At 42.5% G+C, this 14,544-nt stretch overlaps 1 protein-coding gene across 3 annotated transcripts in view; it reads right to left on the minus strand.

Moving 5' to 3' along the window:
* Positions 1 to 14,531, minus strand: part of TTC3 (tetratricopeptide repeat domain 3) — a 112,927-nt gene extending 98,396 nt beyond the window's left edge. Inside the window, exons 1-5 of one of the 3 annotated variants that reach the window (XM_058661640.1) lie at positions 14,319 to 14,503; positions 3,341 to 3,495; positions 2,650 to 2,692; positions 2,182 to 2,332; positions 1,176 to 1,263 (exon numbers count right to left, since the gene is read on the minus strand). In XM_058661640.1, coding sequence (XP_058517623.1) covers positions 1,176 to 1,263; positions 2,182 to 2,332; positions 2,650 to 2,692; positions 3,341 to 3,495; positions 14,319 to 14,364 — 483 coding nt within the window. In that variant the 5' untranslated portion in view covers positions 14,365 to 14,503. Of the gene's footprint in view, positions 1 to 1,175; positions 1,264 to 2,181; positions 2,333 to 2,649; positions 2,693 to 3,340; positions 3,496 to 5,908; positions 6,388 to 14,318 lie in introns of those variants that run through there. The other 2 variants (XM_058661638.1, XM_058661639.1) reach the window with 2 other exon arrangements.
* Between the last annotated feature and the right edge of the window lie 13 nt (positions 14,532 to 14,544).

The raw sequence follows: 14,544 nt of genomic DNA on the forward strand, positions 1-14,544 counted from the left end.
GGATGGCCCAAAGCTTGGGACTTTGCATTTGTGTGGGACACCCAGAAGAAGCTCTTGGCTCCTGGCTTTGCATCAGCTCAGCTCTGGCCATTGCAGTCATTTGGGAAGTGAACCAAATATTTGAAGATCTTTTTTACAGTCTTGCCTCTCTCTAAAAATCTGCATTTCCAATTAAAAAATAATAATCATAAATCTTTTTAAAAAAAAGTATACTACAGGTATCTGTATATACTGCATAACACCTGATGATACAACTGCATTAGTGGCTTATGTATTTAGTACACTGCACTTCTCTTCATCATTATTTTACAAAAAAAAGTTCCCTTAAGAGTATGCCGAGCTATACATCTCTGAGCAGCCACATATCTTGTTTGCATCCAGGAATCACATCATGTGACTGTCCCATACCATCCAGATTTGTAAAAGCACACCTACAACATTCACCCAATAAAAATCAGCTACAACATACTGCTCAGAAAGAATCCCTGTCACCACGCAACACATGAGGAACCACTATTAGTACACAGTGGTCCACTTCCCAGAAGCACTTACACGGCTAATTTACCCCCATGAAAACTCTTAAAAAAAAATAAAAAAACAACTCGTAGTTTTCCAAAGGATTCTGGTGACAAAATGGCTTATTGTTATTCCTAGACATGTAGATTTTAAAGCTCTTTTCACCGTGAGGGGTAACTGTGATCTTCTACCAAAGCACACTGGCTAGTTTCCTACTAAAAGGATTATGGGCAGAAATAAATATCAGAAAGCTGTTCAACGTAGGGGGAAAGCTGATTACAAGAACAGCTCCTCAAACCTATTCTGACAGTCTACCCCAGAGAGAAAACACCTAGAGCTGCCAGTGGTGTGCTTGTATCCAAAAGAGAGCCCATCATTTTTAGAACTTGTGACAAAGGTTTCCACGGACAGGGCCCACACTTTCACCTGTAGCCAACTCCAATTTCTATCCTTTAATGACACAAGGATGTCCTGCCCCTTTCATGACATCTATCTACGACAGCACACATGCACTCACAGACAGCAGAGAAATCTCCCATTAACCAGAACCACAATCCTTATCTGGTAACTGTTATAAACTGGCAAGATAGGCCTGACACCACAGGAATAGTCATATTCTTTTGAATGAGGGCTGAGGAACCTCTTTTTCTACCACTTACCGCAACTTTTTTTGCCAAATCCACAATATCTTCCATCAACTCAAGATGTTGTAATTTCTTCAAACTTAACTCAGCAGCACTAAAATTACTTAAAGACAAATCCATTTTTTAGCAGTTTAGAGTCTCATATACAAATTCACTAAGCTTCATGCTTAACCATAAATTTCAACTTAAAACTATTGAAAAAAATTAAATTCTCTATTCCTTCACTTAACAATTAGTAAGCTATTTATTAAATGTACAAAATATTTCTCTTTCTGTACTATATAACTGATACTGAATAACAAGCATATTTTCCTCAGATTCTACCATCTCACAATACTCAGAATGTCATGATTATCTTCTCCTATCCAAATCTCAAGTAACCTTTTTGTTGAACCAAAGTGAAGCTGAAAGTATAGAAGAATCTGCCAAGGGAGCAGACATCTCACATCAGTATCCCTGGGCTCTGGCTCCCGACTCCAGCTGCCCAACAATGCAAATCCTGGGAGGAAGCAGTGATGGCTCATGTAACTATGATCCTGACGCCCATGTGGGAGACCTGGGTCTCATTCCTGGTTCCAGTCATGGCCCAGTCCTAGCTGTCAGACATCTGGCAAACAGACCAAAAAATGAAGAAGCTCTTTCTGTATGGGGCTCAAATAAGTAAAAAATAATACATAATCTTGAAGGAGGAAGGGGAGTGTTTGAGTCACTGCGTAGGACATTATTCTGCTTCTGTTCAAGTCTTCTGCTACAAGAACCCTGCTTCCAAGTGGGAGATCCAGATGGAGTCCTGGGATCCTGCCTTCAGCCTGCTTGAGCATTTGGGGAATGAATTACCATATAGACAATCTTTCTCCATCTTTCTTTATTTCCTACCTTGCAAATACGATGAAAATAAATGAAAACTTATTTAAAATTTAAGACAATGAGATATCCACTTTCCCACACACCTGGAATTTCTCAATACTAGGCAACACTGCTTATCACTGTTCCTAAAAATAAGCAACACACAGTAACTTACGCATTCTCTACGCAGGGATGCAATCGTGATAAAACAGAATTATGTGGGTGCTGAAACAGAAGCGGCCATAAGAGGTATACTTTAATGGCATCACAGTAATCTTGCAGGACAGAAATGGGTTTACTACACCATATAGTACAGATGTCAAATTCTTAATAAAAAGAAAAAAGTTTAAAATTAGTATATGTGCCTTATGTTGGAATGAAACAACATTGTCTAATACAGAAAAGGTAAAAATGGATATGGAAAGGTAAAGGGATGAATGCATAAAATATTTTGTTCTGTAATATGGTAAAAATAACTAAGTGTTGACTAAAACTCTATTTTAACAAAGAAGAGCTTGGGTTTCCAGTAGAAAAAAAAAATTGGCAAAAATAAGTTTTTCTAAGACATATAAATTTGTTACATTGACTTGACTAGATTGATAAGTCTTCTAATAAATTAACATTAAAACACCAATGTACTCACCTAAATTTCTTTCAATTTGGGCATAATCTTTATACCGCATGCCCTAAAAAGAAGAAAATCCTTTTTATTTTTATTTGGTAAAACACAAAAGTGCAATTCTTTATTTTTAATCTAAAGATTATTAGAATTAAACCTAAACTTGATATAATCACACTTTGAACACATCTTCAATGAGTCTCAATTCAAGGCCTTTCTCATGGTGTTTCCTCTGATCTTGTTGTTTGTTTTATTTATCTTTTTTTATTTGAAAGGCAGAGAAAGAGCACAATTTTCTATCCCCCAGGTTAACTCTCCAAATGCCTACAGCCAGACTTGAACCAAGCCAGAGCCAGGAGCCCAGAGCTCCAGCCAGGCCTCCCACCTGGATGGCAGGGACCCAAGTATCTGAGTCATCACTCGGTGCCTCCAAGGGTTACATTAGCAGGAAGCCAGATGGGAAGTGAAGCTGGCACTTAAATCCACAAGACACAGAATGCGGGTGTTGCAAGCACTGGCTGACTACAAGCCACACAACAACACACCCACCGCTCTGGTGCACATTCACAGCTCTCCCCAGAGCGTCTCTGGTGCCTCATCCTTACTCCTGAATCTGCAAACCATCTAGTTAAAACGCAGAAACCACAGAACATCTTCTCTCAGATAATGCTAAACCAGAAACCTAGAAGTCACAAACACTGACACGCCTACTTACCACCCCATCACAGAAAAGCTGAGTCACGCGAACATACTCGTCAGCCATAAATCCAGGAGCAAAGACACTATCTTCCTCGCAAGGGCAATCTCCTAAAAAGGCATAATCCCCTACAGCAAAATCTCCCTCGGCAAAATCATCCATGGTGCACAGTCCTAAGGAAACAACACAAATCCAAATTAAGTCACTTGACACGACATGAGCAACAGTCTTCCTGACTACTATGACATATTACAAAAATACGTTTAGCCTATGCCCTGGGAAATAACTCCAATCAGAACACTGAACTCTGGAAGACTTCCATCCTCATTCTGCTATTCTCTCCTGACTGTAGACGTAAATGCTTTACTTATTCCTTTGCTTGTCAGGCTTAGGTATTCACCATCTCTATTCTGCATGAACTTGCTTCCACGCCTTCTTCAGACTGGAAGACAATGAGAACATCTGATTCATTTCCGTACACTGTCTAGCACATGAAGAGCCCTCAAATCAGTTTACTAAATGTAGAAAAAGCATCTTCCTATAGCTGCAATTCTGCCCCCACCTGCTCTCATTGCATTCTGTGAAAAATGTTATTTCATCACACACAACTCTGCTCTACTCTCAACCTCCTGCCTGAACTCAAGCCTGACTCCAACCAGAAAACCACCCCTTAACAGCTGCTCAGGTTCTCCCTCAGGGGGTTTCTCCACCAGCTAATGGGGCAGGGCTAGAGTGGTGAGGATCCGAGCCAGTCACTCTCCTAACTCCCCAAGGCCATACCCAGACAATCGATCCTCCAGCAAGCCCTGTCCTAACACACAAACACCACTGCCTACACAGCACTGCTCTTCTGCAAAGGGGGAAAGAGCCTCACATCCTCAAAAGCCATGGTTGAAAACTACTCACTTCAACAAGGGAAAAGAAGATTAGGGCTAAAGTTCCAGTCTAAAGTCTTTCTCCTGAAGAAAGTTCAAAATTAAGTTTTTTTAGAACTAAATCCACAAAACCTAAGTACCACTAGGAAGCAAAGCATTTTATTACTTCAAGTTCTTACCCAAGTAATAGCTTTCTTCCCCTAACATCACCACCATTTTTTACATCTTTTCATATCAGAATTATCCCACTACTGTTAATACCAAGCAAGACCATCATCAGTCTTTGAAATACAAACCTATTTTTTAATCAATTTGCAAGATGAAAGTTCAGAATACCACAGTGAAAACCAATATTTCTAACAAACTGCAGTACCATGTGTCACATACTGCAAAACGTGGCCACATGCACCTCTCAGAACCCTTCCGCAACCTTGGCAGGCCCGACTGCTCAGCTCCACTGCACGGATGAGAAAGCGTGCTCAGTTAAAGCGAAGTCATTTTCTCAACACCGTCAAACTAGGAAGGACCCACACCCAGTCCTCTGAGTCCAGGGGCTCTTCTCGCAAACATTGCACGTTTCTACATCTACTTTTCCCTCACTACCACCTAGCCACCTCTTGGTTACTGACACGTTTAAGAATACAGGCAAGCAGTTCAGTGCTTGTTTCCTTCTTCCAAATGCACCACCTTCCCTGCCACATCAAGGCCCAGGCAGACACCTGTGTCTTGCAGTTTACCTACTTAACAACATGAACACCACTGCTCAGCTGGCTGAGCTCTCCCTCCCCAAGTCCAGACCTCAGCTCACAGTGGAGGTCCACCCCTGACACTTGCCTGTCTCTTCCTTCAGCCTCATCCAGAACTCTTCCTCTTTCTCCCATGTGAGTCCTCCATTCTCACTCACGTTTCATTTCCTACAACTTGGATCCTCCTACCACTCAAGGGAAACCTTACTGATAAGATTAGTCACAACCTTCTACAATTGCTTATCTATGTCTAACACCTGATGTGTTCCTCATGAGTTTAACTTCAGAAGTGAACAATGACCAGGAAAAGTAATACATCACAGCACCAAAAGTTGGATACATATGATGGGACATATGCTATCCTGGGAAATATATGCAATTTGAAACTCACTTGCCATACAGCAACTTTTTGTGTGTCAATACAGAAAGAGCCAAGAACTATCATAGCCCACACACTACCATCACGGTGTTAATTTCAGTACAACTAACATGCATATACCTGGCAGATGCAGCCAAAGACATGATACTAGCATTCAAGTTTCAAACGTCTCACAGATGTCGTGAAACCATAAACAACATGAATTGTACTGGAACTGTAATACTGGTGCATTTTTTACTTTTTTTTTTTTTTTAATTAGAGAGGCAATGTGTCAAAATGGTTAAAACACAGACTTTGGAGCCAGACTGCCTGGGCTTGAGTCCTGGCTCTCCCATTTCCTGGGTATGTGATCTAGGGCATATCTCACATATTTGATGTCACATATCAAAAGGGGTAATACTATCTGTCTGACTAATCAACTAACACATGGTAAGTGCTGACAAGAGTACGAGGCATACAGGAATGCTGCAAAGACCAGCTACCGTTAATATCATATGAATATGTAACTCTACTGTTGGGATGATTCCAGCTAAATGGTCTACCTTAGTTGCTAAATCCAAAGAGTACTTTTCGGCTTACAACTTACTTGATGCTGTGGGCCACTTCCTCCTTCTCAGAACTCTTCATCTGGACTCCAAAGACCATCTTCTCCTGGTCCTCCTATTCGTCTGGCTGCTCTTGCTCAGTCTCCTCCTTGGAATCTTCTTCTCCATTCCCCACCACCCATACGTCACCTTGCTTTTCTTCCCACTCTTACTCTCTCCCTGGTGACCATATCCACCAGCACTTTCTGAGCTTTCACCATTTACACAGCTCCACCAAGATGTTGCCATTTCCCATATATCATATGTATTTTTACTTAATATTTCCCTTTAATCAAGCTTACCTAGCCTAGGTGATCATGTCCACAATATCACAGGTTTGACATACAAGTCACAGTTTTCATACACATTAAACTGCTAGCTATTAAACACTTCAGTCTTTATCTATGTACCACTACAAATGATCTCATACTCTATATACTGTAGGAACACTACCTTCTGAAGTCCAGGTACTACCAACTCCCAAATCTCTTCAGTCAGGCTTGCATCTCTTGGCTTGTAAACCCTCCCCCACCAACTGCCACTGGATCTTAACCAAGATGACCCACACACCCTCAAATTTAGTAAAATCAAAAACAAACATCTTTTCCCTCGAAAATAGATGAAGTCAAGTTCTTTCCTCTTTCTGTATGTGGTTTCACAGTTCACTGCTCGATATGCTGCCTGGGTACCCAAACCAGAAACCTGGGGGTTAATCTAGACTCCCTCAAGAATTCTCTGACTCTACAAAGTCCTGCCACATCCACTTCCCTAGGAGATTGGGAGTTGGCACACACACTTCTTGACGCCAGGTGCCACTGCCTGCATTGTACCTTCGCCTATTTTCTAAATGGATTTTGTAAGCAATCTCCTAATTAGTGGGTTGCCCTTAATCTTGGCATCTTCTGATACCTTGCTCATGTTTATTTAGCAAATCAGCTGCTTAAAATGAATGCTTCCATAGCTCTCATTCATCTTCAGAATGAAGGCCAACCTCCCCAAGAGGAGCAGGAGAGACCCCCACTGACTCTAACTCCTTCTTTTATCTCTAGTCGCTCCATGACACAACCCTGAAGCCACACATAACCCACTGCCTGTCCTTCCTAAACAAAAGCTAGTGTGAAGTCGCCTACTAGCAACCTGAGTACTCGATTTCAGGAAGTATTTCCTGGTCTTCCTGCAATCATACTTATTTGTGCATCTCTTCCCTGTAAGCCCAGAGACCTGCTCACATCTCTGACAGCAGCTATCACTCTGTCAAGTCATTGTGCTCCTAGGGGCCCAGAGGATCACTGAGTATACTCAGATGCCACCTGTACGGAGCATTTTCCTTTCAAATAACTCAATTTCTAACTAAGATATAAACATATTTCAACAGAAAATCTGATATCAACAAGAAATCCTATGTTTAATACAAGAGCATGTTTTTCCTAGTACTAAGTAAACACATTGCTGAAATTAAAATATTAAGATAAAGGACTCAGAACTCCATTAATTATGGTCAACTAGGTACTCCAGGGACTCAACCACTGTAAAAAAAAAACTAAAAATATTTTGAGGAGCTAATTCCAATAGCGGAGTCTCACCCTGGGAAAACCACCTGCATGATGAAGGTGTCTCCCCTGCCAGGTAAGTATACTGTGGAGCTAATTGAAACAAACAATATTTAAGGCCACTCTGTACCTCCAAAAGCAACAAACATCAGATAGAAATTAAAACTGGTAGTTGTGGCAAGAGCAGTAATGGGACCAGAACACTGGCTGGAAGCAGATGTGGGAACTAATCTAATCCCAGATCACTGCCAAAGCTGATGCAAATTCCTTCAGAAAAAAAGCATCTCCAATTTAGAATCTCAAGAATCTCACTAAACCCAACCAAACAGGAAGGAGGTCAACTCTCAATGATCCTCAAATACCAGAGGTAACAAGCCCACATGAGAAGAGACAACAACAAGCAATCCATCTAAAAGCAATCCATCCTAAAGCACACCCGACACAAGCATTGCCAGACACAGGCATGAATGGCTCCACATCTCATAAATGAGCAAGCAACATGAGGCAACGAAGAATGCCCAAGCGGAAATTTCAGAAATGAAAAAATACAATTTTTACAAGAAAAAAAGGGATGGGTACAGGGAAGATTCAGCACAGCTGAAGAGAAAATCTGGTCAGTAACTGATGAAGTTTCGTAGCACTACAAATTCCTTTAAGTAGACACGGAAATGAAAAACAGGAAGGGTAAGTGACTTAGGTAACCTGGAAAGAATTTAAATACATATATCCAGTTATAGCTCCAGAGAAAATATATGAAAGAGAATTTTAAAGAATTGAGGTTCACAATTGTCTAGAGCTCATGAAAGAAAACTCAAAATCAGGAAACACTTGTATTAAACACAGAATGAATAACAAGTGATCTGCCAAATTTAGAAATGTAATAATATAACACCAAATACAGAAAATCCAATGATCCCATGGTAGGTAAAAGAAAAAAAAATCTTTAAAAGCAAGGAATGAGAAGGATGTTGTGGTACAGGAAGCTAAGCTGATGCCTGCAGCCCAGAACAGAGTTCCTATGATGGCGTCCAAGCCTCTGCCTCTGCTTCTGATGCAGCCCCTGCCAACGCACCTGGGAGGTAAAAGATAAAGGTTCAAGGCCTGCCTCCCTTGCACTTACACGGAACACCCATACAGAGTCCCTGGCTTCCGGCTTGAGATGGACTCAGCCCAGCAGGCATGTGGGAGAAAACCAGTGGATGGAAGTGGGAGGAAGTGGGGTGTGTGTGTGTGTGCGTGTGTGTCTGAGCTTGCCTTTCAAATGAATAAATGAAGTTTTTTTTTAACCAACATAAATGAACTGGCAGCAGACTTTGCATAATTAAAATGAACAGTACATTCACCATGCTTACAGAAAAAAGATCACCAAGCTAGACATGCATACTCATCAAAATGATCTCTCAAGAACAGAAATAAAAACCACTTTGGATAAAAATTCACATCAACCAAAAAATTCAAACTGAAAGAACTTCTGAGCAGAGCAATTAACAGACACAGATTAGTTGATGGAACTAAAGCAAAACTCCAGTAAATATTCTTTTAAGAGACATCTAAAAAGTAAGGACATTTTTAAAAAATTTAGAAGCAAAATAAGCGAATACCTGAAACTGAAGAAAGGAAGCAGCTGCAGATAAAGCAGAGATTGTAAAGGATACAAACAATATCACGAACTTCAAATTCTGTGACAAAAGGATTAACTCAAAACTGACTTAAACAGAGACTGTTCAAGTACCATTGCTAAGTGTCCAAAAGAAAAACATCAGATCCAAATAATCTGACACTTATCACTCCAGTGGAAACGTCCCCAAGAACTACACTCACTGTGTAAGGTCAGCATTACCTGAACACCAAAGTCAGACAACACAGTCAATTAAAATACAAACAAACCAACCAACCACCCAGAGAAGCCTACTGTCCCTCCGGACAGGGGCATCCCTTAGCAGAATGGTGGCTGCAGTCCTCCTACCCCACTCCGACCCAGCTGCTACAATGGCACCTGGAAACCCAGGGTAGAGTTCCTGGCTCCTGGGTCCCACCTGGCTGTTTCAAGCACTTGGAAAGTACACCATTAGGTGAAAGACCTCTCTCTCTCTCTTTCTCCTTGTCTCTTTCTCACTGTCTTCTGCCTTTCAAGAAAATAATCTTTTTTAAGGGAAACATGATAGCAAAGAGCCAACAGAAAACCCAAAGGAGTTGAACTGATATGTCCACTCAACTGATGTCTTCTCTTCAACATGTATCATTTTATATATAATAAAATGAACAAGCTCAAATGAATGAGTAAACATTTGAAGTATTAACTTCTTATTTACTAACAAATTTTTAAATACCAGCATCTATAACAGCAACAAAACTATTTAAAACATCAAGGTTAACATTTAATAAATGTAAGATGTCTACCTAGAAAATTAAAAACAACTTTAAGTAGCAGTACCTACAGCACCGGAATCCCATATGGGCACTGCTCATGTTCTGGCTGCCTCACTTCTGATCTGGCTCGCTGTTAACGTGCCCAGGAAAGCAGTGGAAGATGACCCAGAGGAAGGGCTCAGCTCAGGCCCTTACAAGCCACTGAGAGACTGAACGGGTGGACCAAAGATCTCTCTGTCTTTAACTCAGCCTTGTAAATAAGCAGATCTTTTTAAGAAAAAAAGAAAAAAATGAAGACACTGACAACCTAAATAAATGGAACTACCATACTCTCAAATGAGAAGGCTAGAAATCTTAGAGAGATTTCAATTCTCCCTGAAATAGATTCTATGAATTCCGATTAAATCCCAAAGAACTGTTCTCATTATGTAACAAACAAGCTGGTTGTTAAAACAAGGATTCAAGAACAGCTGAGATCAAAATCTTTCCCAGGTATCAGGATTTCTGTGTTAACAATTAAGATTCTGGTATCAACAAAGATGAAAACGAATGCACAGCAAGGTAGGCTAGAGAGAGCACACAGACATGGCACGTAGGAAAAAGATGGTGAAGTGGAGCACTGGCCACGTCACATGTGGTCCAGGGAGCACGGGAGCTGCACAGGAGGACAAGGCACCACCCTACACCACATGCAAACATCCATTCCAGAGGGATCAGGGCTGAAAAGAAACACAGCAGAGGACCTCCAGAGCCCAAAGGAAGGTTTTCAATTCAATTGCAGTTCCCCAAAATACACCATGAAGAGTGAAAAGATTGGCCACAAACTAGAACATACTCTAACTTATCAACAAAGGATCAGTGTTACCAGTTTATCAGCTTTACAAGACAGCTCAATGAAAAAAAAAATGAGTAAAAAAATGACCACCTAATTCACTAAAAGGAAACACAGATGGTTCAATACTCATAAAGATGCTCAATTTCATCAATAATCAAAAAATGCAAATTAAAACCACCATAATGTATCATTTTCATATTCTTCACTGCACTGGTAAACAGTGAAAAGAGAATAACAATAAGCAATGGACAGGTTGTAAATCAGCTGAAACTCTTACACACTACTGACATATTACATAAATTAAAAAATTGCTGGCCAAAACCTAAATCAACACAATCACTTAAGAAAGCAATTTGGCATCATTTTGTAAACTCCCCACCCAGTACTACACTTTTAACATAACAGCACAGCAGTATCCTTTTTTCATTTTGCTCTAAAACCACTCAAACATACTTTTAAAAAGCACATATTCTTTACACATAAAGATGACAGCTGAAAATTTTCAATATTAGGTTAAAACAAAATGGACGAATTTCCAGAACATCATGGCGACATCTTGAAGTAAAACTGTTATGTCTTCTCTTCAACGTGTATCGTATTAGCATACAGTTGAGTGGAAAAAAAACTATGTTATTGAAAAAAGTGCAACCTCACTGGAAATGCATTTTTTGGGGAAGTGGATGAGGGAGGGAGGTGCAGGGATTGAAGGGCGTTCCCTAACCTGAGGCTCAACAGGAGCCCTGGTTTCCCTGAGGAATTTCACCATCTGAGGTGGTGCCCCAAGAAGATTCTACATGGAAGGTGCTTTCCCTTTCTTAGATGGTGTTGCTGTGAGAGAGCAGGAGGGCAAGGTTAACTTGCAGTGGCGCCTATCACAGGCCTCAGACATACCGATTTTCTTTTTTCTTTTTGGAGCATACAGAACTCAATGATCTAGAAACTGATTCCTGAACATCACCTGCCTCCACATACTCCTGAGGAAGCTGCCACTACCCCCCTACCCTGCCTGAAGGCATACCCCCCAGTGCAAAATTGGGAGCATTTCTCATAATTGTATACCAGAAGATCTATACAATCACTTTTATAATAGCAAACCCCAGAAAAAAGTCAACATGCCCATCAACACAACGCATTCACTGTGTGATATTCACCCATGGAATATTACACAGCAGTGAAACATTCATGACTTACATTTATATTCAATATCAGTGACTCTTAAGAATGTAACATTAAGTGAAATAAGCAAGATTATACCCGATATTTTTTCTCAGAAATAACAGAAGGCATACCATACACTGGTGAAAAAACATACATTTCTGATTGAATTGTTAACAACAAGGAATAACACACACAATCAAGGATAGTAGTCACTTTTGAAATTGAGCACATTCAATATTGATCATTTTGATTCTTGAAATACTTGGTAGATTCACAGATATTCATTTCATTGTTTGACAGCTTAAATGTGTGCTACATATATACGGAATGTATTACATACTATATATTAAAGATATTAAAGCAGCATTCACATGTAAAAATACCTTTAAATAAGTCATCCTATCTGCTACTATAAGTAATATGATATGGAAATTGTCTTCACAACAACCATAGGGACTGACATATACATGGTACATATCGTTTATTGGAATTAATATTAGGACCAAGAAAGACAGATTGAGCCAACCAACTCAGTTATGAATCCACAGGCTGACACAGGGCTGGGACAGAAGCCCACGTGGCTGCAGGCAAATTTAGTAGCAAGCTAAAGTCATAAAGAAGCCAGTCAGTAAACAGAACCCAAAAATGTAAAGTCAGCTAACAAAGCACTAGTAGGGGCGTAAGCAATGACTACTCTTACTCAGTCCCAGTGAGCGTCAGCGCTGGTGCGACCACTTGCAGAGTGTCCGGGGACTTGCTCAAACTTGAGACTCACACATCCCACCATCCAATAAATCTATTACTGGTGTATTTCCCAGAGAAACTTCCAAACGTGTGCAAAACCAAACAGGTACAATGATATGGATTACAGGTCTGCTTTATTTAAAAGTCCCAAAATGGAAACAACAGAGCATACCAATGGGAGTGTATAAATAAATTACCATATATTCATACAATTGGATTCCATACCAACAATTAAAATGAATAAACCAGAAAATACAATAATTTGACTCATTCATATAGCAACGTCAAAATGCAATGCTGAGTGAAAAAAAGCAAGTTGCAAACACATATAGTTTAATGCCATTAAAGCAGCAATACTCCATGATGTTTATAGATTCACTATTATCGAAGTATAAAATGTGCAAGGGAACGTTATACAGAAACCTGAACACAGCAGCTATCACAGGAGACACGGGCGGAGCCAAAAGCACCTCCAGTATCTAAAAGAACAAACAGATAATCCGAACTAAACTTAGTAAAGCAATTACACCTGTAACACGTGACTCATGGATTAGATTTCCTCTCTGCAATTTGAAATATTTCAAGGGAAAAAAAAGAGGAAGATTAGGCAACAGTCAAAAATTAAGCAGAGCAGAAATGACACCAAATGCAGCCTTGGGAGAAGCAGAAACCCTTAGGCAAAAGCCTGCTCCCTAAAGTGCTTGAGGACTCCTTCCCCACGGCACCTTATAAGAAACCCCATTTTAGTAGCGTGAAATGCAATGTCTTGTCATCCCCGTCCCCACCTTAAAAAGGTCCATAATTGCGAGGAAAGTGTTGAAAAGGCAATAGTAAGAATCTGTAACACTTCTATGCAAGATGTTGGGAAGCACTGGAGCAGAGTTACGCTAATACCATTAAATACACACACCCTCTCTCCTGAGTCTCGCTCGCTCTCTTTCATCTGTCTCTGTCTCTCTCTGGTCCGTCTCTCTGGTCTCTTTCGTCTCTGGTTTCTCGTCTGTCTCCCCTCTCTCGCCTCGTCTGTATCTCTCCCTCATCTGTCTCTTTCCCTCACTCTCTGCCTCTCTCTCCCTCATCTCTCTCCCTCGTCTGTCTCTTTCCTTCATCTCTCTCTCTCTCTCTCCCTCCTTTCTATCTCTCCCTTGTCTCTCTCATCTTTCTCTCTCTCTCGCTCGCTCGCTCTCACGTCTCTCCGGGGCACGCACAGCTCGAAGGCAGCCTGTTGCGCACATTCTGGAAGGAGTTTGCTGGCGTCTGCGGCAGCCCTGCCCGCGGCCTAACGCCCAGCCCAGGGCCCCGAGCCCCCGCAGCGTGTGCGCAGACCGCGGGCCACTGCGGGGCGCCCGCTCCGGGAAACGGGGGCCCGGGAGCCGAGTCGGGGGCACTGACCAACAGGCACCCGCACCCGACACGTCACGCACTCGGCAGGCGCGCGCTCGTGCGGGCGGCGCGGCCGGCCCGGGGGTCGCGGGGGCAGCAGGCGCGGCCACGCGGGCCGGGGGACGCGCATCCCACCCCGCAGGGCAGTGACACCCTGGGCGGAGGAGCCACGCACGCACGAGCCCGAGACGCACACAAAGGGCTGGCTCCCACGCTGCGCGCGGACGCGCGGGGCCCCGGCCACACCCACAGGGGCACACAAACGCGGCCACACACACCCCACCGTCACGCGCGGGCTCCCCGACCCACGCGCGCGCACTCAGCCCGCACCCCTTGCCGGGGGGACGCCCGGCGACGCGCAAACACACTCACCACACGCCCACGGAGGGGGTGTGGAGGGCCCCGCTCCCCGGGGCATCTCGGCTGCAGCGGGACAGAGTGACACCGAACGGGAGCTCCGCCGCGCACCGGGTGTCCACTCACCGGGGCCGGCAGCCCGCGAGCCTCGGACGCGGGCTGCAGCCGCCGCCGCCGCCGCCTCAGGCTCTCTGCGTCAGTCAGACGACGGGAGGGAGGCAGCGAGCGAGCGCGCGACGCG

The sequence above is a fragment of the Ochotona princeps genome, chromosome 3 (genome assembly GCF_030435755.1).
Source record: "Ochotona princeps isolate mOchPri1 chromosome 3, mOchPri1.hap1, whole genome shotgun sequence".
Classification (NCBI taxonomy): Eukaryota; Metazoa; Chordata; class Mammalia; order Lagomorpha; family Ochotonidae; genus Ochotona; species Ochotona princeps.